At 38.1% G+C, this 24460-nt stretch overlaps 3 protein-coding genes across 3 annotated transcripts; all 3 read left to right on the top strand.

Moving 5' to 3' along the window:
- Positions 1–11073: 11073 nt before the first annotated feature.
- On the top strand, positions 11074–12171 carry LOC137003480 (chemokine XC receptor 1-like). The gene has a single exon (XM_067363654.1). The coding sequence runs from the start codon at positions 11074–11076 to the stop codon at positions 12169–12171; it is 1098 nt and encodes a 365-aa protein (XP_067219755.1).
- Positions 12172–16801: 4630 nt separating this feature from the next.
- On the top strand, positions 16802–18130 carry xcr1b.2 (chemokine (C motif) receptor 1b, duplicate 2). The gene is made up of 2 exons (XM_067363684.1): positions 16802–16899; positions 17049–18130. Exon 2 carries the CDS (start codon positions 17049–17051, stop codon positions 18111–18113), a length of 1065 nt encoding a protein of 354 aa, XP_067219785.1. The 5' UTR covers positions 16802–16899; the 3' UTR covers positions 18114–18130.
- Positions 18131–18620: 490 nt separating this feature from the next.
- On the top strand, positions 18621–24150 carry xcr1b.3 (chemokine (C motif) receptor 1b, duplicate 3). The gene is made up of 2 exons (XM_067363685.1): positions 18621–18740; positions 21673–24150. Exon 2 carries the CDS (start codon positions 21685–21687, stop codon positions 22726–22728), a length of 1044 nt encoding a protein of 347 aa, XP_067219786.1. The 5' UTR covers positions 18621–18740; positions 21673–21684; the 3' UTR covers positions 22729–24150.
- Positions 24151–24460: the final 310 nt, after the last annotated feature.

The following is a 24460-nucleotide window of genomic DNA, read 5'->3' as shown; positions in this document are numbered from 1 at the left end:
ATTCTCTGAAAGGAGGCAGACCATACTCAAACTTAAAGACAGTTTATCAAGGCAGCCTCACCAAGGACCAAACATTTGATGTCACTGTCTAATTGCAGCTCAGGTGAATGAGGCCTTAGCAGAACGACTCTCAAAGTGAGAGGAGGCCAGTCATACTCATGATATACATGATAAACCTCAAAGACAGTTTATCAAGGCAGCCCTACAGAGCACCGAACACTTGATGTCACTGTCTAATTCCATTGTATATATATAACTTTGCATATACTGTGATATTATGTTGTAGTTATTTATACTATGGATTCTACTTTTTGTTTTTCCGAGGCTGCTGGTCTCTGAGAGCTACTAAACAAATTTCATTATATTTTTTAATGACAATAAAGTTTTCTATTCTATTCTAACTGGAGTGCAGGTGAGCAAAGGCCTCAACATAAAGACTGAGGAGGCCAGTCATACTCAACCTCAAAGACAGTTTATCAAGGCGGCCCTGCAGAGGGCCTATCACTTGATGTCACTGTCTAACTGAAGCTCAGATGAGTGGAAGCCTCAGCAGAATGGGTAACTGGAGTGCAGGTGAGCAAAGGCCTCAGCAGAATGTCTCTCTAAAGCGAGAGGAAGCAAATCATACTCACCCTCAAAGACAGTTTACCAAGGCAGCCCTACAGAGGGCCAAACACTTGATGTCACTGTCCAACTCGAGCTCAGGTGAACAGAGGCCTCATCAGAATGACTCTCTGAGTGAGAGGAGGCCAATCATACTCAACCGCAAAGACAGTTTACCAAGGCAGCCCTACAGAGGGACGAACATTTGATGTCAGTCTAACTGGAGGTCAGGTGAGCGAAGGCCTGAGCAGAACGACTCTCTATAACAAGAGGAGGCCAATAATACTTAACCTCAAAGACAGTTTATCAAGGCAGCCCTACAGAGGGCTGAACACTTGATGTCACTGTCCAACTGGAGCTCTGGTGAGTGAAGGCCTCGGCAGAATGACTCTATGAGTGAGAGGAGGCCAGCCATACTTAACCTCACAGACGGTTTGCCAAGGCAGCCCTACAGAGGGCTGAACACTTGATGTCACTGTCTAAGTGGAGCTCTGGTGAGTAGAGGCCTGCACTTAGTTTATTATTCCAGATGCCCTTTTAATAGACTACAATTGAAAAATGCATATATTGAACATAAAACCAGGTGAGCGGAGGTCTGAGCAGAATGACTCTCCATAATGAGAGGAGGCCAATCATACTCAACCTCAAAGACAGTTTATCAAGGCGGCCTCACCAAGAGCAGAACACTTGATGTCACTGTCTAACTGGAGCTCTGGTGAGCAGAGGCCTCAACAGAACAACACTTTTAGTGAGAGGAGGCCAATCTTACTCAACCTCAGACAGTTTATCAAGGCGGCCTCACTGAGGGCTGAACACTTGATGTCACTGTTTACTTGGAGCTCAAGTGAGCAGAGGCCTCAACAGAATGACCTTCGAAAACAAGAGGAAGCCAATCTTACTCAACCTCAAAGACATTTTATAAAGGCGGCCTCACCGAGAGCCGAACACTTGATGTCACTGTCTAACTGTAGCTCTGGTGAGTGGAGGCCTGCACATAGTTTATTATTTGATGGGGGCCATACAACGTGGCCATATTTCTGGACTCTCTGATTTCATGGGGAATCTCTCCTTTTAATGAGTGTTATGTCAGTAAATCTGTAGACTATTGGATCTACATCTCTCGAATGATGGCTTTCTCACACTGCTGCCTGAATCCTGTGTTTTATGTTTTTATGGGGATAAAATTCAGAAACCACTTGAAGAAAATGTTATGGACTTTCTGTAAGAAGAACAGTGAGCCTCAGAGTCGAAACAGCAGGCTTATTTACTCCAACGGTGAAGAAATATCAATGTATTAGCCATCTATGCCTAAAAATAACTCCAAAACGAGTTTACAACTGATTTCCAGCAACAAAATGAATGCAATGTAAAATGTCTGTACTGTAATTGAACAAACTTTTAAAAATGTTCCAATCAATTGTAAAAAGCTCTAAAAACCTGATGCAATTTTACAAGAACTTATGTAGATTTATTGTGTTAAATTAATTTGCAATATAGATTTGCTTTATTTTACACATTAATACTTGATGCAACAAATGATGAACAAATAATATAAGGGTGTATATAATAAACATGTTAGCTGTGATCACATGCTCTTAACTACATTTGTCATAATGTATGTTTCACATTATTCACATTTTCCCAATTAGTTTTATTAACTTTAAATAGCTTTACTAAAATAAATAAAGTGTTTTAAAAAAGAAATTGCACAATGTATCCAATTTCTCCTCTTTTACACTTGGAACCTATACAGTCTCAAAATAAGTAAATCATTATCATTTATCCTTCAGTATAGTTCTGATTTATTAATGTTTTTGAAAATGTGCAATAAATATATCCCTGCACTTTTGTCACAAATGTCATTTATGAGCCACAAAAAGTAAAAAATAAATTGCACCCAACCACATGGCTGCCAGTTTCTCAAACATACAGTGGTTCTATGATCCATGTCAGGGGTCCAACTTTTTTGGAGTAAAATATGAACATTAAAAAAATATAACATGGGTACATTGCATGAGCATGAGAAAAACCTGTAGAGATGTACTATATATAGCACTTGTCAGGAACCACCTATCAGGATGTGCAGCCACCATGGGTAACATATTTTGTGAAGACTAACCTATAACCCAAAATGTCAAAGTTTGGTTTTGTTAAATGAATGTAAAGTTTTGAATGAAGTTTTTCATTGAACTAATATTCATTTTCATTTTATACTGGCAGATGCATACTATTTGCACCTCCAGTATTGTAAAGTAACAGGATGCAATAATATCAGAGGGTAAATTATTCTATCATTATTAAACACTCGTTAGGCAATTTACTTCCACTTTTAGAACATTTTCTTCATTTTTATTGAAAATAAATGCCTTTCTGCTGTGATAAGGAAGGTGAGCGAGAGCGGAATAAGGCAGTTTTGAACCCCATCAATCGTGTCACAAGGAAATTCTCCGAGCCAAACGCGCTACCGCTTACACCACTGACGAAACTTATCCTGCGTTCACGTCACCTCATATTTACCGGAATCTTGTGACGTTAGATTCGGAGCTGTTCACGTCCTTTTAGTCCTTGGACTGGAAATTATGCGTTTCCATGGCACCACTATCAACGTCTAAATTAATCTACAGCGGTCAGGTGGTACAGCGGCCACGTGATATATGTGGGAGCTTTCAGAAAACTCTCAGCTTACAAGCTGTAATTACGAGCTCTACGAGGACTTGAACGCTTTTTACAAGCTAGGCTGTCCCTCCACTTTCAATGGAGGGACAGAAAGCTTATAAAATATCTTAAACTATGTTCCGAAGATGAACGGAGGTTTTACAGGTTTGGAACGACATGAGGGTGAGTCATTAATGACAGAATTGACAGGGAGGAGACCGAAAGAAACTCTGGGTTTACCGAAGAAAACCTGCTCCCAACCAGGTTAGGTTCACATAGTTAGTTACCATGGTAACTGACTTGGAGTATAAGTTACCTCGTTTTTCAGAAACAGGCTTAACTTAACTGATATACCTGCCATTCTGAAACGGAAAACCCAGAGTTTCCCTCATTTCAGGGTTAACATACTCAGAGTTCTCACTTAACCTCCTTTCTGAAACAGGCCCCAGTACTGCACATTGTTGAATTTATTTATTTTTCACCATATTGTAAAACCATTCAATACAAAATTCCTTTCCAAAGGTTACATTTTGCACTGAAAATCAGAACGTATTCTAAAAACAATATATTACATGAACAAAAACATTTGTGGAGACAAAACAAAAGCATGATTTTAAATGAAAAAGTCCTTGTTGTCCTCTCACATAAGACAGTGAGGGAATAATATTCTTGAACGGCGAATCCATCCTTGTGTAATAGATGTGCTAATTGACTGGTATGTTAAGCCACGCCCTTTTGTATGTACGTAAGTTCTCCGTACGTGTTGAGCAATCAGTAAAAAAAAGCAAGTGTACATGTAAAGCGTGTGTCTATCGTTCATCTCTCCGATCCACCCTCAAACCATAATATATTACAGTGGCGACGAGGATTAAGAGTATATTTAGAGACTGATAGTCGCTGAGAAGCACTGTTGCACTTGTCGTAAAAGAAACTTAAAAAGGAAGGAACAAGGCACGAGTGAAAAGCTGCTAACAACGTAGCTAACATTGCAGCGACACAGTTTGGCCGTGTGGATGAGTACAAGGAATCAAAGGAGGATTTCGAATCGTACATTGAGCGTTTTGAACAGTGGCTGCTGGCGAATGACATTGCAAGTGAGAAAAAGGTTAGTGTGTTTCTCTCCATGATCGGGGCAGAGACATGGCCTGTTAAAGAATCTAGTCACGCCGACGAAGCCGAGACGAACTGAAAGCAGCGTTGCTAGCGCATTACAGGCCGCAACCACTAGTGATCGCGGAGCGTTTCAAATTTCAGAAACGCAACCAAAAGGAAGGTGAATCCGTGGCGGATTACATTGTGGCTTTGAGACAGCTATCAGTGAGCTGTGAATTTGGACAATATTTGAGTGATGCGCTCAGAGACAGACTTGTAAGTGGACTGAACTCGGAGTCGATGCAACGCAAATTGCTGAGTCAGAAGGATCTGACGTTCAACCAGGCTTGCGAAATTGCGTCATCTATGGAGCTGGCCTCTAGAAACACGCTGGAAATTGCGGGTAAGACCAAGGATTTACAGTCAGTGAATGCTGTGAGCGAAGCTAAACTTTTTCAAAAGAAAGGCAAAGGAAAGTTTAAAGGGAGATATTATTCTGAAAAAGGAAAATACCAAAAGAGCAAACTGAGAAAAGAAGAAAGCAATAAATGCTACAGGTGTGCTGGGAAACACTCAGCTAGAGACTGCAGGTTTAAGAATGAGAAGTGTCATGTGTGTAACAAAATTGGACACATTGCAAGGGCCTGTAGGAATAAGAGAACAGCCAGACAGACGCAGTATGTGGAGGCAGAGTGTTCAGATGAAAGAAAAGAGGATGAATCAGAGTTATTTGGAGTGTATACAGTGTACACAACCTCAAACGGAAAAAAAGGAATTGTGGTAAATGTAAATTTGGATGGAAAGTGCATGGACATGCAGCTGGACACGGGGGCAGCAGTGTTGCTGATGTCAAAACTGTCATACAAGGAGTTCCTGTCGCACATACCTTTAAGCAAAACAAGCATGCAGCTAACTACATATTCAGGGGAGAGAATTCCATTGCTGGGATCCATTGATGTGCCAGTGAAGTATGAAAAGCAAAATGTCACACTACCATTGGTCATCGTCAAAGGGGACAGACCGGCCCTGCTGGGCAGAAACTGGTTAGAGAAAATTCAGTTGGATTGGCCAAATATTCTCATGGTGGAAAAAGCGGAAGTGGCCTCTGACCCAGAATTAAAAGCAGTGTTGAGACGACACTCCGAGGTATTTTCTGATAAACCAAGTGCAATTAAAGATTTTAAAGCTACCATCCGTGTTCGTCCTGATACAACTCCGATCTTTCAGAAAGCGAGACCCGTTCCTTATGCTTTACGAGAAGCGGTGGAAAAGATCACCGATAAAATCCAAGACTGAAAGAGGAGAATGGGCGGCCCCAATAGTAGTCGTGCCAAAAAGTGATAAGTCAATCCGCATCTGTGGTGACTATAAAGTCACTATAAACCAGAACCTAGAGGAAGAAACATATCCACTGCCCAACACAGAAGATTTGTTCACTAAGTTGGCAGGCGGAACGTTGTTTAGCAAACTGGACTTGGCGCATGCCTATCAGCAATTAAAATTAGACCAGCATTCAGAAAAATACCTCACCATCAATACTCACCGTGGCCTGTACAAGTACCATCGTCTCAGTTATGGAGTGGCCAGTGCTCCTTCTATTTTCCAGGCTGTCATCGATCAAATCTTGCAAGGGCTAGATCATGTCACCTGTTTCCTTGATGACATCCTTATCACTGCCAGTACAAAAGAGGAGCATGTTAGGAGACTGGATGAAGTGCTTTCCAGACTAGAGAGGTATGGACTTAGAGTAAAACTTTCCAAGTGTCAGTTCATGCAAGGCAGTGTTGAGTATTTAGGCCATTGTATCGACATAGAGGGTCTACATCCAACTGAGGAAAAGACTGCAGCGATTGTTAATGCCTCAAAACCCAACAATGTCACAGAGCTACGGTCGTTTTTAGGCCTATTGAACTACTATGGTCGGTTTTTGAAAAACCTCTCCAGTCGGCTGCAGCCTTTACACAATTTGCTGAAACAGAAGCAACCTTGGAGCTGGACTTCAGCATGTTTCTCCCTCTCCCTCTTACTGCAACATTGCCTTCCATTTTGTTGAAGACACATTGTGGCGACCAGGGCGGGCGAGAGCCGTGAGGGAACGGCGCGAGGCCGGTGGCGTGAGAGTTAACGAGCATCACCTGGGAGGCGCATCGGCCTTGAGTCTCTCACGGAGGAGCTCCGGGAGCATAAAAGGAGGAGCAACGACAGTGAAGGACGAGAGAGGACCAGGCCTGGATATTATTTTATGTTTTATTATGTTTGTGTGGCCGGCAGACGTCCGCGAGGGTCTGCCGGCATTACTTTCGTTTTGTTCTTTGTTTATTTTGGTATTAAAGTTTTGTTGAATGTTCACCTGTTCCCGCCTCCTTCTTCCCGTACATACGAACTGTGTTACACACATAAACTCACCTTTTGCCTTTTTATATTACTCGTACCTGATTGTTAGTTCACAGTTAAGCACCTAAGACCTGACGGCCATGTTTGATCAGTTGGTTTATTGTCGTGGTATTTTGGAAAGCAGTGTCTTGAAATGTCAAAGAAGTGACATTATGTTAGATTTCTGTGTCTAATGTAGAGAAGTGTGTTTAGTTGAAAGATTATGTGTATTGTCATTATCTTTAGTTAGATGTATTTACATTGGGACTGCACCTCAGATGCAATCAACTGTCTGTGTTAGTAAGGTGTGAACCAAATGGCCCATACAGACGTATGGCCCACAGAAACTGAATGACAAGGAACAGCATTGCTCAGAGTAGATTGCAAGGTAGATCGATCTCCTGTGGGAGGTCCTAACAGTTTTCTATTGTTTGTAACCCTTTTGGTTTCATGTATAAAGGTGCATTCACGCGGCCTCGTAATTCCTGTAGTTACGAGAATCTAGTGTGTAAAAAGCATTCACATCCTCGTAGAGCTCGTAATTACAGCTTGTAAGCTGGGTGTTTCTGAAAGCTCGCACATGTACCACCTGACCGATTCAATTCATAGGCATTGATAGTGGTGCCATGGAAACGCATAATTCCCAGTCCAAGGATGTGAGCAGCTCCGAATATAATGTCACGTGTTGTCATCTCAAGATTCCGGTGAATACGAGGTGGTGTGAATGCAGCATAAAGTTCTGTCCCACAGACAGAACTTTGGGTTAAGATGTTTTGAAGGCCGGCACGCTGACATCGCTGCTGAAGAACTGTGCTAAACTACTACCTTCAATAAATTCTTCTCCCCACAAGAACTCTGGTCAAGCTTACTTATATTATGTATTAGAGAAATCTAATACATTGGCGAGCCACCCAAACGACTGGACGGCCAAATAAAGCAAAATCTAACATAGTGTTGTGCAAAACAGTGTGTGTAGTGTTTTGCAAAAAGTCTGAGGCTGAGAATGTACTTAAAGTTGTGCAGATCTTGGCTAAGGTTTTGCTCCTTGAGTGTAGAGTTTCACTAACTGTTAAACTGCTAAAATTGTAAGCAAATTCTTCTGTAATTAAGTACATGAATTGATACATATGATGAATCTGAGTTCCAGCAGGGTGTTGAAATGTCCACGAGGCAATTGATTTTGTATTAAAAGAGTCCTGTTTGAAGAGTTTGTAGATGCACAAAAAAGCACAAGTCCAAGCAGATAGTATTGATTTAGGATTGATTTGACAAAGTGAATGTAGTCATTAGCTCCTTTAATCTTGACCAAGCAGACACAATAGACACAACAGAAATAGTCCCAGTTGTCTTTCCTGCTGCCCAGAAATGTGGTCTTCTCTTTATGGTCAAACTGGACACAACGGTCAACAGGTTAATCTCAAAGCAATCACTCTAAACATGACTTTTGGTTAAATATGACTCCGGAGATTACCATCTTCCAGGTCACTACAGAATGTCATGTTAAGACCTACAAAAAACTAGTTCAGGTGTAATAACTGAATTTTACATGACATTCCACTTTTGCTCAAGTTAAAACTGTAACAATTAAAATGTGTTTTCTGTAATTGAAATAAAGCTGAAATAAAATTAAATTAAATTAAAATAAAAATGAATTTTATATCAAATTAAAATAAAATAAAAATTTCTGTTGAATTTTGTAGGTGCAGATTCCTTGCGGGCCTAATTTTAACTTCAAGAATGTGTATATGATGATCAAAGCAAACATCTCAGGTTACGAATATAACCATGGTTCCCTGAGAAGAGGAACGAGACATTGCATCCAAAGACTCTTTGGGGAATGCCTCTGGCATGATGATGTCTGAGGTAAGTGTATCAAACACGATAATGACATTGGCCTGCGACAGCCCGTAACGTCACTCTAGTGTGACTGTGAGTATAAAAGGGCACATAGAGTACACGTCATCAGCATTTTTCTCTGAAGGAGACGTGACCAGGTATGCCCGAAGCATGGCAGCAAGACACAGTGTCTCATTCCCCTTCTCAGGGAACATGCGTAACATGGCTACATGCGTAACCTGAGACGTTCCCTTTCGAATGGGAACTCGCACCATGTCCAAAGACAGTTTGTGGAATGAGTACCCACTCTGCTATGCTGAGGGAATAACTGCTTAAATGGCTATGACAACCACAAAGAAAGGCTCAACAAACTTAGATGCCCGAGAACAATCCCTCACTCAGGTCAAATATGGAACTGTCATTGACTCTATTCCCTCATTCCACAACCTAAGTTCCATGCCATATGCAAGAAAGAACCTGGCGTTAATTCCTCCTTACTGGGGTGAGCATCCAGTGCCCTTCCTAAGGGCAGAACTCAAAGGTCTGGTAATGCCAGCCTTCCTGACAGGCATTACCTTTAAGGGAAAACTGGCAAAAAGAAACATATGTTCCTTCACCAGTCACTATACTAGGGGGATCTGGTTCAACCCTTAAAAAACCCCAGGGGAGCTGCTAAAGAAATGCTCAACCCTGCCTGACTCAAAATCAGCATTGCTGGGGCAAATATTATCAATAGGGCCCGAGATGGGTTCTTTGGAGAGCAGAGGCCTCAGCAGAACAACTCTCTGAGTTGGCCAACCACACTCAACCATACTCAACCTCAAAGACAGTTTATTAAGGCGGCCCTACAGAGGGCCGAACACGTGATGTCTCTTTCTAACTGGAGCTAAGGTGAATGGAGGTCTGAGCAGAATGACGCTCTATAACGAGAGGAAGCCAGTCGTACTCAACCTCAAAGACAGTTCATCAAGGTGGCCTCACTGAGGGCCGAACACTTGATATCATTGTCTAACTGGAGCTCAGGTGAGCAGAGGCCTCAACAGAACAACTCTTTAAGTGAGAGGAGGCCAATCTTACTCAACCTCAAAGACAGTTTATCAAGACAGCCTCACAGAGGTCCGAACACTTGATGTCACTGTTTACTTGGAGATCAGGTGAGCAGAGGCCTCAACCAAATGTCTCTCTGAGTGAGAGGAGGCTAAACATACTCAATCTCAAAGACAGTTTAAAAAAAAAAGCAGCCCTACAGAGGGCCTAACACTTGATGTCACTGTCTAACTGGAGCACAGATGAACGGAGGCATGAGCAAAATGATTCTCTACAACGAGAGGAGGCCAACTCAACTTCAAAGACAATTTACCAAGATGGCCCTACATAGGGCCGAACACTTGATGTCACTGTCTAACTGGAGCTCTGGTGAGTGGAGGCCTGCACTTAGTTTATTATTTCAGATGCCTTTTTAAAAGACTAAAATTGAAAAATGCCTAAATTATCAAATTCAACCTGCCAAAGTGGATAATAGGAGTGACTGTGTTACACGCAACTGCTGAAATCCACCCGCATTTGGCGGGTTAGGGGGTGTTAATATCAAGCCCTGCATATAATAAATGTTTGGTTTACTGAATAACCACATATATTTAACACGGGGAGAAATATCAAAAAAAGTAATCATTAACTGTAAGTTTTATCAATTTCTTCTTTTTTATAGCAGGTGCTTCATGAGAAGAGATGCTAGTAACAGGGTAGAGTTTTATTTTAATAATATGTTCAACCTAATCTATATTTAATATATATAGGCCAACTCGATGTGATTCATTTTATCCAGCTTTCTTGATTCAATTGGACTATTTGACAAATGGCAAGGCTTCTCCAGATCTTGCAAATACATTTTTGCTATAGCTACAAAAATAGGGCATGACCCATTTGGGTTTGGGTTTGAGGATGGGGGATCTGAGCATCATTTATTGGGTGGGTTGTACTCTTTACGGATACTCTTAATAGGAACAAACACTTATTCAGACAGTTTCATAGTTTTTAAGTTTCTACACTAGCTCAGCCTGCCATCACCTGTTTCCATTAACGTTTTCTCTGAAGACTTTTATAAAGGTAAGTGATATAACTCATCAAGGAGAAAACAGAATGTGACTTACTTAATATTATCTTTCTGTATAATATTGTATCAGAAATGTTATCATTGCATTAACTTTATGTTCTCTGCATATTTCTGAAGTCCATATTAATGAATATTTGTAATAATAATCATTTAATCAATAATTAATCAATAATTATTTCTCAAATTTGTTAAATAATATTTGACTCATTGTTATAAGTTACACTATCTTCCCATGGTACCTTTTACATTTTACATTAGTGGCAAATTTTTATCTAGACTTTTATAAAGACATTTCTTAAACATTTCTTTATTCCTCAGGTCCATGTTTTACACCTTTCTAGAGGGTCTATCATCGACTTATTTTTGTATTAAATATCGGATTTTTACATTTATGCATCAAGATGACAAACCAATCAATAATTGAAAGTCAGTCTGAAACATCTACCAGTGAATTCTATGATTATCCTAATTACAGTTTGACCAGTGGAAGCATAGGAGACAATTTCTGTTTCAAGACAAAAGTTGACCAGTTTGGAAGAGCCGTCACTCCAGTCATTTTTATCATTGTTGTTCTGTTCAGCTGTGTGGGAAACTCATTGGTCCTGTATGTCCTTGTGAAGTATGAAAATCTGAAATCCCTCACCAACACATTCCTGTTAAATCTGGCTATCTCTGATCTGATTTTCACCTTTGGCCTGCCTTTCTGGGCTTACTACTACATGTATGGCTGGACTCTTGGAGATTTTGCCTGCAAAGCAGTTAACTATGTGTTCTACACGGGATATTACAGCAGCATCATCTTCCTGACAGTTTTGACTGTCCACCGCTACATGGCCGTGGTTCACCCCTTGTCAGTGGTCATGTGTAGGAAGAGCCTGCACTGCTACGTAACATCTGTTGTCATCTGGATCATCAGTCTTTCCGCTGCTGTCCCACACGCCATGTTTAACTCTGTTGTGTACAGCCCCGTTGAAGTAATGATAGAGGGTCAAACTGAAAGCACTAATGAAGTGCAGCTTTGTGATTTTGAAGGTGAAATTAATTGGAAGCTTAAAACTATATACTTGCAAAATTTCTTTTTCGTTATTGCATTTGTAATAATTGCTTTTTGCTACACTGTGATCCTGGCACGGCTGCTTCGACCAACATCTCACACTCGTAAGAAGACAGTGCAGCTCATCCTCTTCATAGTGGTGTTTTTTTTCTTGGGATGGGGGCCATACAACGTGGCCATATTTCTGGACTCTCTGATTGCATGGGGAATCTCTCCTTTTAATGAGTGTGACGTCAGTAAATCTATAGACTATTGGATCTACATCTCCCGGATGATGGCTTTCTCACACTGCTGCCTGAATCCTGTGTTTTATGTTTTTATGGGGATAAAATTCAGAAATCACTTGAAGAAAATGTTATGGACTTTCTGTAAGAAGAACAGTGAGCCTCAGAATCGAAACAGCAGGCTTATTTACTCCAACGGTGAAGAAATATCAATGTATTAGCCATCTATGCTTAAATATAATTTTAAAACAATGAATTTACAACTGAAACTGAAACTGATTTTCAGCAGCAAAATGAATGCAATGTAAAGTGTCTGTTCTGTAAATGAACAAACCTTGAAAAATGTTCCAATCAATTATATTACTAAAATTGCAAGTAAAAAAAAAAGCTCTAAAAATCTGATGCAAGAGCTTGTGTACATTTATTGTGTTAAATTCATTTGCAATATATATATTTGCTTTCTTTTACACATTAATACTTTTACACAAATGATGAACAAATAACACAAGGGTGTATATAATAAACATGTTAGCTGTGATCACATGCTCTTAACTACATTTGTCATTATGCATGTTTCACATTATTCACATTTTTCCAATTAGATTTATTAACTTTAAATAGTTTTATGAAAGAAAAAAAAAAAAGCGATTTAAAAAAGAAACTGAAACGTTTGCAGTTTCTCCTCTTTGACATTTGGAATCAACTCAAACTGAGTGAATCATTATCATCTATCCTTCAATAAAGTTCTGATTTATTAATGTTTTTGAAAACATATGCAATAAATATTTCTCTGCGCAGCTGTCACAAATGTCATTTATGAGTCACAAACAGTAAATATAAATTGTGTCCAACCACATTTCTAAGCTTTTCCTTCAGCGTTTTAGAGTTAAATATGTATAAATAAATAAATTAAAACAATTATAACATGGGTACATTGGGCACTTATCAGGAAACACCTGACAGGATGTGCTGCCACAATGGGTAACACATTCGTGAGGACTAACCCATGATCTTAAAATTATGCAAATATAGCGTTCTGTTTTGTAACTAAATTAATGCAATGTAAAACACTTGCATGTTAGCTGTCGAGCTGTCGTTTCTTTGGGCAAGCAACTTTGAAAAACAATATCTATATATATTTTTTCAATGCATCAAATTCTCCTGGAATTAAGTTCATAAATTGATACATCTACACACTTGGAAAGGCTAAACTTGAACATTATCATGTATTGTTCAATACTGTTCTTTATAAGGTGAATTCTTTTGAAAGCTTTCACTGCATGATGTACCTGGGACTTTTCTGTCTACAATGTGCTGCATGAGCCAAAGAATAAAAATAATTGCAGCTTGTTTCTCGTACATGCATGAGTTCTGATCTATGTTCAGTTCACCACAAATTTGACACTAGCAGTCATATGTGGTTAGCTGATTCAGTGTGGTCCCCTCATACGCATTTTGGTTATTATTCCAGGAAAAAACAAATGACAATTGCGAACTTTGCTCAGGGGACTTACTCTACCTTGATATGTGTGCTTTGATATGGATATACTATGCAGCATTGTTAATGAATTGTCTAGACTAATAGTCCAATGTCTTTTGTGTGTATGTTATGTCTTTGCCATTCTCAAAAAGAATTGAAATATGATGATTATTCAAACAGGTTTCCCCAACACTTCCCCTGTCTGCCACTGGTTGAAAAGCAGAATCAGCTGTTTCAGGGATGCAAACGCAGCAATGTGACCAAGGAAGCATTAACAGAACATCATTTTCATCTAAAAATGGAAATATTTTTAAATGTGTTTTGGCCGTTCAATAACAGGCATTTTGGGGGCCTGAAACACAAACTTTTAAAATCAAGCTTCAAAATGCACGTTTTTGAAAATGATACTGTTATCCTCTCTGTATAAACTACAAAAACGTGAATTTGTGAATATAGGTGCGTAGTGCTTCTTTGCAAAGTGACATCGCCATCTACTGGTCTGGCAGCATAAAACAGAGTTTTAGTCGTTTTCATGGATCCATGTGAATAGGGATCGTTTTGACAAAGTTGTCGCCTACCTAACTCTCATTAGAGTATTAATATAGTATTAGTTGACTGGTAAAATTAGGGTTAGAATAAGTTGACATGTAGTTACAAAGTAACTTATAGTCAGTATAATAAATTTATCCACAAGGTGGCAACCGTGCCCTGTGGGCATCGATTCACAAAGCAGTCAAAGAAAAACTGCATAAACAGAACAAACCGGAACGCATGCAAGCTACAGCGACAATGAAAGCCTACACAGACTAGTGATTGTGCGAAGAGGTTAGAAAATACCCTGATTTATACAACTCTAGCATGAAAGAATACAAAGATGTTGCTCAAAACTGTTCATGAGTGTGCATACACTAGCGTACGCATTAAAAAAAATGAAGTATACCCAGGGCTTAAAGTGTTGGCAGATATTAAAGCTGCAGTCCGTAAGGTTTGCCTCTTTGTTGCCATCTCTGTTGTAAGTAACATTTCTGCCACTTTTGTTCTGACCAACTGAGAAAAAAAGCGTTACAATAAATCGAGCTACCGATTATATCACATCAAACTGTGCAAATTATTATTATTATTGTTATTGTTATACTTTGTTCTCAAATTGTTAAAGGATTAGTTCACTTTCTAATTCAAATTTCCTGATAGTTTACTCACCCCCATGTCATCCAAGATGTTCATGTCTTTCTTTCTTCAGTCGAAAAGAAATTAAGGTTCTCGATGAAAACATTCCAGAATTTTTCTCCATATAGTGGACTTCAGTAGAGCCCAAACAGTTGAAGGTCAAAATTACAGTTTACAGTGATCCCAGATGAGAAATAAGGGTCTTATCTAGAGAAACCATCGCTCATTTTCTAAAAAAAAATTAACATTTTATACGTTTTAACCATAAATGCTCATATTGAACTAGCTCTCTTCTTCTTTTTCTGTATTTGAATTCCAGCAGTGTAGACCCTGCTAAGTGTATTGCTGCCCTCCTCAGGTCAAAGTTTGAACTAAATTGTCATATACAATATTCTAGTGCAAGTATATAACAATTAGTTCAAACTTAGACCTGTGGAGGGCAGTAATACAATGTCTACACTGCCGGAATTCTAATAGAGAAAAAGAAGAAGAAGAGAGCTAGTTCAAGATGAGCATTTATTGTTAAAACTTATATAATTTATTTAATTTTTTTAAGAAAATAAGTGATGGTTTCTCTAGATAAGACACTTATTCCTCGTCTGGGATCGTGTAGAATGCTTTGAAGCTGCAATGAAAGTGCAATTTTGACCTTCGACCGTTTGGAGGCCATTGAAGTCCACTATATGGAGAAAAATCCTGGAATGTTTTCATCAAAAACCTTAATTTCTTTTCGACTGAGGAAAGAAAGACATGGACATCTTGGATGACATGGGGGTGAGGAAATTGTCAGAAAAATTTAATTTGAAAGTGAACTAATCCTTTAATGTTTACAACATCAGCATTGCGTGACTATGTGTATACAGTGTGTGTTATAGCATTATCTAATCTCTAATTGTCCATTTGTCATATATCTATAAACTGCCATCAAAATGATGTTTAATTATTGCAGCTGCTGTGAGAAAAGGCTAAAAATTATTCACCACCTGCAGCATCCTCACTATAGACTGTATAAGATCCTCACATGCGATATAGACTACTGGGATTCGTTCTTTATGTAAACAGACATGATGGCATGCTTGAATTTCCCACAGAAACCTATCAGTTCCACCTGAATTAGAAAACATTATTGCAAGCTTACCGTTGTGAATCGGGCTAATAGGTAAGGAGATCGTTTTGAGCACTGGCTGGTTATGTACTTGGTCAAAAATTGATTTTGGATCATTTTTAACCATAAAAAAGTTACAGACTGCAGCTTTAAGCAGAGAGTTTACTAATACTCGAATGAGAGTTAATAGACATGTAGTTGTAAAGTTACTTATAATCAACAGAATGTTCAAAATGGATCATTAAAATAAAGGGTTACCAAATGAATTTCACCTGACAACACTGTAGCTTGTTTTTCTCTTACATGCAAAAGTTCAGATGATTCAGTTCAACACAACTTTAACACTAGCAGTCATATGTGGTTAACTGGTATGGTTTTGATTATTAGTACAGGAAAAAATAAATGACGAGTGTATGCACAGAGTACTTACTCTATTTTAATGTGTGTGCTGTGATATGGAAATGCAGCATTGCTAAAAAGTTGTCTAGACTAATAGTCCAATGTCTTTTGTGTATTATATTACATCTTGTGAAAAGGGTCATTAAAGGTTCCCTTTAATAATTATCTGAGGCCAATTTATATTATTGAAATTATATTAATTTAAAAAAGCATATTGAATACTTATTTAATACGTATTAAAAATGTATATATAGTTTTTTGGATTGCATTCACGCTGCCTCTAAAAAGACTGAAAAGTCTTTAAAGGTCTGCAAGAACTGTTACTGAAATGATCACAATCTGAAAAAGAAGCAATGCAATGGCATTTCTCCTGGAATTACTAAAATTCTGCTAAATTAATATAAATGTACATTTAAATTTAAACCATTTTCACCTTGAAATTGCTAGTAAAATTAACAAAGAAATGGCATGTGACAAATTGAATTAAATGTAAAATTGTGAAGTAGAAAGACTGAAATGAAATTTTCTTACTTCAATAATTTTTTTTACATATTTTTTTTTTTTTTTTTATGATTATTAATTTCTATTAAGATCTGTGGACCAATGTAAACCAATGGCCGAAAAGGGTTTAAATTTCCCAGAAAACTCATGCTTTAGTGCCCTGGCACTTTACATATTCATTGTGAAACTGCTTGCGTTAGCAAAAGGAAATGACTACACTTACAGAAGTGTGATCTCTATTGTCACTTAGACCATTTTCATTTAGCAGTTATACAACCTCTTCAATAAGACCTCGAGGTAGGCATTTTGTGTTCTTTCATTCTTGATATACTGAAGGTGCAAGAAACAGTTGCGCAGCTTTTTTGTTATGCATGACTGTAATAGTTTGGTTTGAAGAAATCGAAAATTGCATGGTGTTGTAAAATGCTTATTTATATTTATGCTAGATGGAGGTGTCCAACTCAACCAGAAGCTATGAGGACTTCTCATATGATTACAACTATACTGATGAGTTAGTCATAATGAGTGAAGATGATGACTATAAAACGACCACAGCCGTCTGCTACGCTGTGGTCTTCTGCCTCAGCATCCTTGGAAATGGCTTCCTCGTTTTTGCACTCACCTGCTACGAAGACCTGAAAAGGGCCACTAACCTTTTCATGTTCTGTTTAGCGCTTTTCGATCTATTGTTCACACTGACGCTGCCTTTCTGGTGTGTGGAGTTCCTTCATCATTGGGTTTTTGGTGACGTCGCCTGCAAGATCATGATTGGTGCCTATTTTGTGGGAATCTACGGAAGTCTTATTCTTCTTACAGCCATGACCCTTGACCGTTTTGTTGTGGTGGTGGTGAGAAGTTACTGGCTAACACGAAGTCGAAGGCTCAAATGTTCAAAAGCTGCCTGTGTTGGTGCATGGATCATAAGTTTGATTGCTTGTCTGAGAGATTCATTAGCCTCAAAGGCACAAATTGACCATGTCGACACCTATGCTTGTAAAAGCACAAATACGGAAGATGATACAGTGGGATATTATTCACAACTCATCCTGCTGTTCCTCATACCATTTGCCATCATTGTTTTCTGTTATACCAAAATCATTCTAACTCTCATGTCAACGTCGACCAGGCAGAAACACAGGACTGTGATATTGGTGCTGTGTATTGTTATAGCTTTCTTTATATGCTGGGGGCCGTATCATATCGTCATCGTGTTGATGTCCATTTATGAATTTAATGCCAGCGTACATTATCATCTGCATGTCGCGTTTGTCGTCTGCAGAATTCTGGCATTTTCTCACTGCTGCATGAACCCAGCGCTGTATATTCTCAGAGGGAAGTACAGAAATCTGTTGTCCAGCTTTTTGTTCTGCTCTCCTGAACTCAGGCATTCGGGGCCCTACAGAGGACCCACGGATCCCAGCGACTCCAGGATTCATCCTTACATGAATGAAGAAGCTCTTGAAAACTGTGAAGTGAGACGAACAAACGCCACAGAGCTGGTAACGCTGTAAAAATGCAGAATGCAAACATGATGGATTTATTTATACCCCGAGAAACTTTTTAGTACGTTTAGTTGTGTAACTTTTTCCCCCCTAAAATGTATAAAAAAAAATTGAATTTGGTACAACCATTAAGTAATCTGTATATATACAAATATATGAATGATTATTAAAACTAACAAATTAGCATTGAAACTAATGATTATTTTATTAAATATGTAATTATAATGATTATAATAATAATTAATATTTATATTTAATAATAGAAATACAGATATTTACATATTTTATAAAATAATCTTTTTTATAATATTTGAAAGAGCGAAACTCTTGGATGTGTATTAAGGTCTATTTAAATATATTTACATTTTTATATTATTTGAAAAAGCAAAACTGTACTCTTTCTAGAAATGTAAAGAATTATAGTGGAAATTATTTGTGTTATCCCTACTGTATTAAGGGATTTAATTTAAGATGAATTTATCTGTAAAAGAAGATGTGTTTTAATGCGTTGGGTGGTAAAGAGTGGGCTGGGCGCTCATGTGACTGGACGGTGAAACATGCAGAACCCTGATTTCTTCAGTGTCTCTATGACAGACAAGCCATATATTGTAAGGATCAATCACCACAACAATCAAGGTATTTATTGTTTTACAGCTTTCTTTCATTTTCTCTAATTCCTATAGTTTTAAAGAAAAGGTTCATTTAAAAAAAAAAAATCCTGTCATTATTTAGTCTCTCAAAATTACCACAGCACTGGTCATATGACTCATGTGCCACATTCCAAATCCTCTGAAGACAGTCTATAGCTTTGTATAAGTACTTAGTTTATATTTTTCACAAAATAAGTATATTTTCTGTTCTGGATGGCTTTAAAAGATTTGGAATAGTTGTATTTTATAGTCCTTTTTGATTTTTTTGATTCATGTAAATAACAGCATTAGCGTTACATACAGTTAATTAGTGAATAAATAAGTGGATAATGACCATTTGTACATGGTTTTTGATATCTTTTTGCATATTTTATTAGTTACATTATTATTGTCACTTTACCCTTAAAGAAATGGGCTTTAAAGGGTTAGTTCACCCAAAATGAAATGAAATTTCTGTCATTAATTGCTCACCCTCATGCCGTTCCACACCCGTAAGACCTTCGTTCATCTTCGGAACACAAATTAAGATATTTTTGATGAAATCCGAAATGTTTCTGATCCTCAAGCGAAAGCAACGTAATTACTACATTCAAGTTCCAGAAAAGTAGTAAAGACATTGTTAAAATAGTCAACGTGACTACAGTGGTTCAACCCTTAATGTTATGAAGCGACGAGAATACTTTTTGTGCAAAAACGCAGGAACCAGCCAATAAGGAGTTGGCGTTCTGACGTAGAACCCGGAAATAGTTTGTTTATTATATCAACAGCGTAGCAATGCTTAAAGGTGCCCTAGATTCAAAAACTGAATTTACTTTGGGCATAGTTGAATAACAAGAGTTCAGTACATGGAAATGACATACAGTGAGTCTCAAACTCCATTGTTTCCTCCTTCTTATGTAAATCTCATTTGTTTAAACGACCTCCGAAGAACAGGCGAATCTCAACAAAACACCGACTGTTATGTAACCGTCGGGGTGTACGCCCCCAATATTTGCATATGCCAGCCCATGTTCCCAACATTATGAAAGACATTAGACAAGGGCAGGACGTCTGGATGTGCACAGCTGAATCATCAGACTAGGTAAGCAAGCAAGGACAATAGCGGAAAATGGCAGATGGAGCAATAATAACTGACATGATCCATGATATCATGATATTTTTAGTGATATTTGTAAATTGTCTTTCTAAATGTTTCATTAGCATGTTGCTAATGTACTGTTAAATGTGGTTAAAGTTACCATCCTTTCTTACTGTATTCACAGAGACAAGACTGTCGCTATTTTCATTTTTTAAACACTTGCAGTCTGTATAATTCATAAACACAACTTCATTCTTTATAAATCTCTCCAATAGTGTGTAGCATAACTCATTCAGAATCAAATGTAAACATCCAAATAAATACTATACTCACGCGATTAGACATTTTGCATGATGAACACTTTGTAAAGATCCATTTTGAGGGTTATATTAGCTGTGTGAAATTTGTTTATGGTGTTTAAGGCAAGCGCGAGCTCTTGGGGCGTGGAGCACGAGATTTAAAGGGGCCGCGTACCCTGAATCGGCCCATTTATTATGATGGCCCAGCAGTTAAAAAAATGAATTAAAAATAAAACTATGGGGTATTTTGAGCTGAAACTTCACAGACACATTCAGGGGACACTTAAGACTTATATTACATCTTTTGAAAACATGTTCTTGGGCACCTTTAATAAAGTTGTTATTAATGTTTTGTTTTTGCGCACAAAAAATATTCTCATCACTTCATAACATTAAAGACCCAATTAAGTGCCCTGGAATGCGCAGCATTATTCAATGTGTTGACGTAAAATTTCAGCTGAAACAGGAAGACAGGGTGGGACATATTGAACAGCTCCTCCCCTTTTTTAAAATAAGCAATAGCATTTCATTTAAATCACAGTTCGGCCAGAGCTGTTGAGCTTGGTAAAGCCTCAGTTTCCTTCTAATCTCTAACTGTTTCAACTCCTAAACTCCTCCATATCGCTTTAAAATACAGCATTCTCTGCGGAATTCAAATGGGTCTGATACGTTTTGTGGTCTGCGCCAGCTCGCGCATATGATCCACAATGTTATCATGTCTCTGGGCTGGAGCAGACTGTGCGCTGCGGCGGTTTGTGTGACACTAATGTGAAACCAGACTTCCTTCGCCTCAATGAAAAGCATATTTACACTGTCTGAATCGTTCCCTATCCCCTATATAGTGCACTATGTACCATTCACCATGTAAATGTGTGAACAAGTGACTGATTTCAGCCACAGCTTCAGCGTCTGTTTATAGTGTAGGAGGCATGACGCTTTAGATTCTAGAGAACATTAATGGGACAGAAGATCTGATGAGAAGCTGAAGTTGGTGGTGATGTCATGAAAATCCATGATTCATTTTAGCAGAATTGAAGTTTTGAATGCTTATATCTCCTAAATGCAAATTTTGTCATTGTTTTGGAACACATCAGCTTATTCATAATCTTAAAACATATTCATACTAAAAGCTAAAAAACTTAAATTTTGATTTAAGGTTGAACCACTGTAGTCACATGACTATTTTAACAATGTATTTACTACCTTTCTGGACCTTGAATGTGGCAATTACGTTGCTTTCTTTTGGGGATCAGAAACTTCTCGGATTTCATCAAAAATATCTTAATTTATGTTCTGAAGATGAGCAAAGGTATTACGTGTGTGGAACTACATGATGGTGAGTAATTAATGACAGGAATTTATACACTTTTCACTCAGAAATTGCTTGTAATTTTCATAAATAATTGCAATGAAATGACAAATAACACAGTGTTAAATTGAACTACAAAGACTGAAATGGTATTTTCTTGTAAATCGTACTCCAATAAACTTTATTTACAACTTCAAAAAAAAACAAAAAAAAACAAAACTTTTTTTTACAGTGTACAGACGATATGATGTATGGAGAGACTTTCCACACGGACTTTAATTCCAGCTATGATTATGACATGAACTACACATATGTGGATTATCCTTTGATCACATTAGAGGAAGAGAATTTTTCACTGGCAATGATCAACGCCATTTGCTACAGTCTCATCATCTGCATCAGTCTACCAGGAAATAGCTTTTTGCTTTGGGTGGTCTTGAAGAAGGTGGGTTTGAGCAGCTCTGCTGACTGCTTGCTACTTCATCTGACATTGTCCAACTTCATCTTCACCTTCACATTGGTGCCCTGGACCGTTACTCACATCTGGGGATGGATCTTTGGGAAACTGGCCTGCAGGCTGTTCAGCTGGTGCATCTTCTTGGGCCTTTACAGTTACATGATGTTCCTCACAGTTATGACTGTCCAACGATACGTGGCGGTCGTGTATCCGGTGTTCGCTTCGTCTGTAGGCAGTCGTAGCAGACTGTACATGCACGTCTCGTCTGCTGCGGCGTGGTTGATCTCGGTGGGCTTCAGCTTGCCTGAAATGATCTTCTCTGATACGATAGACAGTTCTAATGGTGTCTTCTGCATTCCAATTTACAGCTCAATGTTTATGGAGTTGTTTGGATATTTCACTCAGATAATTCTGTTTTTCCTGCTGCCATTCCTGGTTATCGCGTTCTGCTACACCCGAATGGGATTTACAATCCATCAGAGCCGCATCAGAAGCAGAAACCATGCTGTATGTATCACCCAAAGCATCGCCGTGGGATTCTTCATCTGCTGGGCGCCATATAACATCTTCCTCTTCCTCCTCTCCTTGAAGTCTTTAGGCATCCCTACATTCAGGCCGGCAGTGTGGGAAAACGCTGGGGAGAACATCTACAGTATCACCCATATTCTAGCGTATTCCCACTGCTGTCTGAACCCGCTCGTCCACATCTTTGGAGGGAAAAAGTTCAGGAGCTTCCTGCCATGGACCAGAGGCTTTCGTCGGCTCCCACAGAGGTTCAGCACTCAAACGTTCAGCAATCAGAGCAGCTTCTCAGGGCAGTTTCATCTCTGAAGTCAAGGTCAAGTGTCATGATATCATGAGGTGTCTTCGACTTCATGAGGCGCATGCTGGTTAGATTTTTTTTTTGTCTGACTTGAGATGGTGCTGATGCCACGTCATGATACACTTTTGGAAACAAAGGTTCCAAAAGGGGGGTTTGCAGTGATGCCACAGAAGAACCATTTTTGGTTCCCCAAAGAACCTTTCAGTGGAATAGTTCACCCAAAAATTACAATTCTGTCATCATTTACTCACCCTTAAGTTGTTCCAAACCTGTATGAGTTTCTTTCCTCTGTTGAACACAAAAGAAGATATTTTGAAGAATGTTGGTAACCAGACAGTTTTGGGTGAACCATCCCTTTTTTTCTTAGCATGAAGAACATTTTTAATCTAATCTAAATAAGCTTTTTCCACTACCTTTTGTGCAATGGAAAGGTTCTATCGATGTTAAAGTGTCTTAATGGAACCATTGATTTCAATAAAGAACCTTTATTTTTAAGAGTGTAGGCTATCAGCATTATAACAGCTAAAAACTCTTTGTAATCTTAATGTTACATTGTGTTTATCAAAATAAAATGGAAAAATATAGACCTAACTTATAAATATTATGGGCTTATGTTGAACTTTATTCTCATACATATTAAGCAGTACATAAACTACTGAATGAAAAGTGAAAATCCATAGTATGCTCACTTCAGAATCTCGCCAAAAGAAGTAACTCATCTGGGTACTTTTTGCCTACTCATATGAGTGCTGTGAATTCTGACATATTCTTTTGTCACACAGGCCAACGTTTTTGCCTAGTATATAGTATAGTATAAAAAGTATGCGATCAAACATTAACTAACAATGAGCAGGACAAGTTTTGCAGTAGTCTATTTATTAATGTTTGCTATTGTTAGTTAATAAAAATACACTTTTTTTTTAGTTCATGTTAAATATAAGTATTATATGTATTAGTAAATGTTGAAATGAACATTTACTGAGATTATTAAATCCTTAGAAGTATTTTCCATTGTTAGTTCATGTTAACTGATGTCAACAAATAAAATCTAAACATTTGTAAAGTGTTACCTGAATGTCACAGATCAAATCTTAAGCATGGACCAAATTCTTAGAAATGCAATGTAAATGTTGCTTTATATATACATTTTTATGTTGACATAAAACAGTTTGAATTAACCTTAAAATCATAAAATATCTATAAATATACTTGACACAGACAGCCATGAGGGTCTACATGCATTGTGTAATGCATGTTTTATGGTTTTTCTGTCACATTTTCACAAAATGGCTTTCTGAATGTTGGTTATTCAAAAACAAAATGGCTTCACTGCTTTTTTTTTTTTTTAAAGAAATCACAAAATAGCCATTATACCAAACTTTAGATTTTTTTCTGGATGTTACACCACCTACACATTTTTGCCTTAAACCCCCCCCCCCCCCCCCCCCCAAATCAAATGAAAACATATGTATCATATGTGTATTGAACTTTCTTTATGAATGTAATGTATTTTGAATTACATAATATGTCTGGAAAATAGAAAAGAGTGTCATTGAATTACATGTATTATAGCAATATGTGTATGCTTGAGTTTGGAGAAGTGCTTCTCTTCATGACAGTAATGTGTCAAACATTTTCTGAAAGAGGAACAGAGAGGGAAAAAAAGCAGATGGAAAACCAAGTGTGACAGCAGAATATTGAAATGGATAATTTTCCGCTATTGAGTAAAAAAAGAAAAAC

This window comes from Chanodichthys erythropterus, chromosome 16 (genome assembly GCF_024489055.1).
Source record: "Chanodichthys erythropterus isolate Z2021 chromosome 16, ASM2448905v1, whole genome shotgun sequence".
Classification (NCBI taxonomy): domain Eukaryota; kingdom Metazoa; phylum Chordata; class Actinopteri; order Cypriniformes; family Xenocyprididae; genus Chanodichthys; species Chanodichthys erythropterus.
Note: the sequence above shows the minus strand (reverse complement) of the source record. Positions and strands in the feature narration are given on the sequence as shown.